The sequence below is a fragment of the Trachemys scripta genome, chromosome 23 (genome assembly GCF_013100865.1).
Source record: "Trachemys scripta elegans isolate TJP31775 chromosome 23, CAS_Tse_1.0, whole genome shotgun sequence".
Classification (NCBI taxonomy): domain Eukaryota; kingdom Metazoa; phylum Chordata; order Testudines; family Emydidae; genus Trachemys; species Trachemys scripta.
In genome coordinates this window covers 11,530,078-11,535,445 of record NC_048320.1, presented here as the reverse complement: position 1 = coordinate 11,535,445, position 5,368 = coordinate 11,530,078, and the positions used below count along the sequence as shown (strand labels likewise).

The window sequence follows — 5,368 nt, the reverse complement described above, 5'->3', positions numbered from 1 at the left end:
CTTCACAACCTCCTCAGGCAAGGAGTTCCACAAGTTGACTGTGTGCTGCGTGAAGAACTACTTCCTTTTATTTGTTTTAAACCTGCTGCCCATTAATTTCATTTGGTGGCCACTAGTTCTTATATTATGGGAACAAGTAAATAACTTTTCCTTATTCACTTTCTCCACATCACTCATGATTTTATAGACCTCTATCATATCCCCCCTTAGTCTCCTCTTTTCCAAGCTGAAAAGTCCTAGCCTCTACTAATCTCTCCTCATATGGGACCCGTTCCAAACCCCTACTCATTTTAGTTGTCCTTTTCTGAACGTTTTCAGATGACTCAGGCTGTCCTACTGGGAACGTGGGGCTGCAAAAACTTGTGTGAGAGCAACTATGTCCTCCCAACCCCCGCCCAACGTAGCCACCGTCAGCAATATACCATCATCCATCTTCACAATCGGCAATCAGATACAGACCTTCCAGAAGCATCGACGGCAAAACCTGCTGCCTCTTGGGCTGCAAATGGCAATTGACACAGCTTTCCCGGTCAGTGAACCAGTGGAGATTTATTACATTACAGGCACAGTATTACAACCCCATCCGGGAGCTCCCCGTTTCTGGGTGCAAGCCGGGTGGATGGCAATTGACAGCTTGGTTTCCAACATTCGAGCGGGAGAGTTTGACGCTCGCCTCCTACAGATTGTTATTGGGACTATCGGGGCACAGAGCAAGGGAGGAGAACAGGGGGCTCAGAATCACAGAATCCAGGGGTAGGCACCACCCACTGAGGCAAACTAGGGGAAGGAAAAAAGAAAAGGATGGACTTGCAGTGCAGATTAAGGGGGCAGCAACGGTTTATAAAGACAGTGCGTCACACTCTACACCCATAGACACCCCCTGGCCAATGAAGCCGGGACATCAGTCTCTACACTGAGCATTGCTTAATGAGCAATTCTGAAGATGTGGGATCACTGGTCTCCAAAGCAAAACCGATAGTTTGAGAGGCAGCACGTTGGACGGCGTGTGGTACGGGGAAGAGCCGACCTGCGCCAGAAGCATTCTGCTCGTTGTAAGTTTCCCTGCACAGATTTCTCTGATGGCGTCTCTGCTCAGTTGGAATAGAGGCCTGCAGTCACACTGCTTGCTGATCACGCAATCCCATCTCTAGTCTATTGCTTTCTCACCCCCGTCGCTGCTCCATCCATCCACCGTTATTTGTACCACTGCGTCTGTTTGGGCTTTGGAATTTCATACTGGATCTCATCAAATTCTTGCGAAGGGTCCAGGACGGGGCCAGGGACCATCACCGTCTGAGAGAGCAAGACATCGAATTAGCTTGCCACCAGACTGACTGCGGAGAAGCCCTGAGCTGAAAGCCCCTAAGCTAACAGAAAAACACCTTCCCAGGCTACAAAGGCAACCACAGAGTTATGGCACTGCACAGCCCTCGAGCAGGAAGGTGGCCAGATGGTGCACGTGTGCTGGGAACATCTGTGCCATTTCTCTCGTCTCACCAGCCTTCCTTAGCTGGAACCTGTCTGCTAGAACAGGTGATTGCCCATGCACGTCTCTGCCTGGCCACATGCAGCAGCAGCATGGCCAAAAGGGGTTGACTTTCTCCTCCAATCCACTCTCAGGCCAATAAAAATCAATCAGTGCTGAAGACCTGAAATGCTTTACAAACCTTAACTGATTAAGCCTTCCAACACCCCAAGATGGGGATAGGTCAGCGCTTCCCCTCATTTTACAGATGGGGAAGTTAAGTCACTCAATAGAGGACACACAGCTTGTCTGTGGCAGAGCCAGGACTAGAAACCCAGATCTCCTGTGCTTTAGCCACAAGATCATCCCTTTCCCTGTGCCTCCCATGCTCCTAGTCCCCAAAGCTCCTAGTCCCCATTCCAACCAGCTGCACCAGGCACTGGCTCATCTGTATCTAGCCCGATGTATTATTCTTTGCCCGAATCGTTGTAGAAGCTACTTGGCAATATCCAAATTGCACAGAATGCCAAGAGGGGTTGGTGCATGCACCGGAGAGCCTCCAACAGTGAAGTTGCCAAGAGCCTGAAAGAGCAGCTTCTGAGGGCAGGACTTGGGGGGTGGGGGTAGTTTTGCAGACTTATCACATGGTCTATGAAGCAGGAGTGGGAGCCCGCTCTCAGATGCGTTACCTTGATAATGGGGTCCTTGGGAGGAGCCCAGGCTGGCACTATCTTGCCGTGTACCCTCCAAGAGCCATAAGGGTTGACCAGGTGCCTCTCGAATACGACATACTCCAAGACGTCTTTCGGCACCTGCTCCCCGCCGTACATCAGCCGTCCAAACCGGTCATAGATAGCCAAGGTCTGTAGGGAGAACCATGAAACCGGTCATGCTGACCTCAAACGAGGGCTGGCTGTGCGACACCACGCAGATAAGAGACCGTACCTGTCGGGTGTGCATGCGGACCGTCACCTGTGCATACAGGTTGCCCTTGTTCACCATAGTTGGGCATCGAATCTGAACCACCCTGGGAGGCTCCAGCGACTCCACAAAGCTCCAGCGGATGGTATTGTATCTGTTCCCACGCACCATTTCCTAGGGAGAAAATGATGTCCCTTAGCAACACAAAGACTAATCGGTCGACAGGCTCCAGCACTCAGGGGAGAAAGAAGCTCCGAATCCATGAATGAGTAAATGTGCCGTCTGTGCTCATGTGGCATGATGGTGAGACGCAGAACATGAGGGGTTAACTCCGGGCCCTCCGGTCGCGGGGCTGAGCACTGTTACAAATACTCAGTATCACCAGGGCACCCTAAAAGGCGCTTGGCTTTCCCTGGGGATATGGATGAACCCCTTCCAGTATCACCCTTACCCCAATACAAAGGAACTCAAAGACATGGTCTAGTTTACACGCTTCCTTAGCACGGTTTTAACAGCATCTTAGGGAAATGAAAACAAGGTTGCTCTCAGCTGAATGGGGTCTCCCCTTATGTTTCCAATGCAACAGCAATTAATGCGGCTTTACTTCCTTTGACTGCTCAAACAGGGTTCCTCTGTTAGTTACCGTGGCAGAGCCAAAGAGGCAGCTACAACTCTCTTTGGGCCTGATTCTGTTGCCACTGAAATCAACGTGGGAGTTTGGTATTCTCTCCAAGGGGGGCAGTAAGCCCATTGTGGAGATCCTACAAAAATGATGTTCATTGTTCTCTAAAAGGTAGATCCAATTCTGGTCCCGTAGCACACAGCAACATCCCTTCAGCTCCATTCAGATCCCAAACTCATGTGTTTACAGGACACTTCCATTCTGGCCCCAAGATAAACACAGAATGTATGCTACAAAGTGCCTGGTCCTTAACTCCCAGATAGACTTGTGTTCTGCCTCATTTCTCTGAGTACAAAGAAAGAAAGGAGACTGCTGATGGTTCAGCCCGTTAGCAGTTTCTAAAGGACATGTGGACTCCAGATAAATATTTACCGGGTAGCTGCGTTCAGTCACCAGGGAGTGAAGTTTCTGCTTGTTGAAACTGTAAAGTGAAATGCACTACATTACTCAGAAGCACGTGCTGAAAAGACACCCCCGAGAAGCCCTGCTTCCCACACATGTTGTCTATAATTCACTGGCAAAATGCAAAGGGCTGAGCTGCGAACTGGGATTTCAGATGAAGGACAGAGCCCAAATGGAACCAGGCCCCAAAGGCAATGACATTTAACAGCAGGACTCCCTCGGGAAGCCAAATAGGTCTCAACTGTTTTATTGGCAGTTAAAACTGTAACTAAGCAAGATGCAATTTTGAAATGTGTTTTGTCTTATCACTGGAAAATGGTGCAAATCAGCATGACATTGTAACACTTGGGGATCAAAACAATCCTTCTGGGGCCTGATTTCCAGAGGTGCTGAGTGTTCGCGTTTCCACCAATTTCAGTGAGAGCAGCAGATGCTCAACACGTCTGGAAATCAGGCCCCAAATATATTTGCCACCTCTTGTTTACTGCTGTCCTTGTCAGCTGGAATTAAAGGAGTATCGGCCTGTGGCATCTCAACCACCTCCTATTCATGGAGGCAGCAGCAGGAAAACACATAGCACCTGAGAAATAAAGAGGTGCTACTAAAAAGAAAGGAGGAAAGAATATGGCACATAAGGGAGGCAAAAGGAAAGCCCTGAAAAACCACAACACCCAGAAAGAACAACTCTTACTTTGCCAAGCAATTGTGAGCTTCAATGAATATCTCCTGGGCCTTCTCGGGGAACGTTTTAGTGCTGAAGTCAGGATCATACTCTTTTATCTTCGGGATTCTGCAAAGACAAGTATAAGAAATGCTTTATGATGGGAGCTGATCCGACGCCCTCAGCAGCGAATATAGTGCTCTTGGGCAAAGTGCAATTCAGAGCCCTCCCATCCTCCAGATCAAGACAGCTTCACTTGCTTTAATCCCAGCTTCCATTAAGGAGTCCCTGATTAGGGACTCCCTGATGACCCAGAGTCTCCCGTGCCCACGACAAGCTATTACATGGGTGTAGTGTGTGGTCTAGAATAACCAACAACCATACAGCACATAATATTGCAACAAAAGTCAGGCAATTCGCCCCGTAACTAGTGCCTCGCGCTCACTCCCAATGGCAGAGACTCATGCTGAAGTTTCCAATCAGTGGCTTTGCAAGTGAGCAGAGGCCATGGACACGGAGGGGAAGCAGAGAGGAAGGATAGCCGTATGATTAACCTACTGGAGTGGGAATCAAGAGTTCTGGGTTCAATTTTCAGCACTGCCACTGACCCCCTTGTGTGACCTTGAGCATGTCATCTGATCCCCGTACCTTGGTTCCTTGAAAGGGGGATGATAATACTTCCGCTCACCTCCCACCCTTTGTCTTGTCTATTTAGATTGTAAGTTTTCTAGGGAAGGGATGGCCTCTTACTCTGTCTACACAGCGTCTAGCAAAGTACAGCACCAATCTTAGCTGGGGACTGCAGACACAAGTGTAACACAAACAACAATAAATGGGAGTCTAGCCATCATCTGTCAGGAGGTAGCACATCACGGACACGGTCCCCTGAGGGCAAAATACTGCTGAGTAAATCACAGCCCCCCAAGATTATTTGATGGTATCACAGAAATAGCAGCGTTAGCAGCACGGACATAGGACAGTACAGCAATAAGGCGAGAGCCGCGTGGACAAACTGAGCATCCTACTGTTGCAAGCAAGGATTTGCAGTGAAGGAGCTCCTGAATGGAAGCCTGGGATACATACGCTAATCGTGAAGCGGCACTCTGCTTCAGCTTCTCCGCTCTTTGCTTCAGCCCCTCCTTTGACAGAGAAGACAAGCGGGCATCACCCTCAGGAGGCACATAGGGGTCAAAAATTCCAGCTGTATTAGAGAGAGAGAGAGAGAAAGAGCGCACGC

General features: G+C 49.3%; 1 protein-coding gene across 1 annotated transcript; it reads right to left on the bottom strand.

The window, feature by feature from the left end:
• Positions 1-522: 522 nt before the first annotated feature.
• MRPL45 (mitochondrial ribosomal protein L45) lies at positions 523-5,357 on the bottom strand (the record flags this gene model as incomplete). Its single annotated transcript, XM_034756231.1, has 6 exons — positions 523-1,293; positions 2,155-2,328; positions 2,411-2,560; positions 3,441-3,489; positions 4,162-4,260; positions 5,215-5,357. Coding segments are annotated over 6 exons (714 nt in total), but the record flags the coding sequence as incomplete, so codon positions are not given.
• Between the last annotated feature and the right edge of the window lie 11 nt (positions 5,358-5,368).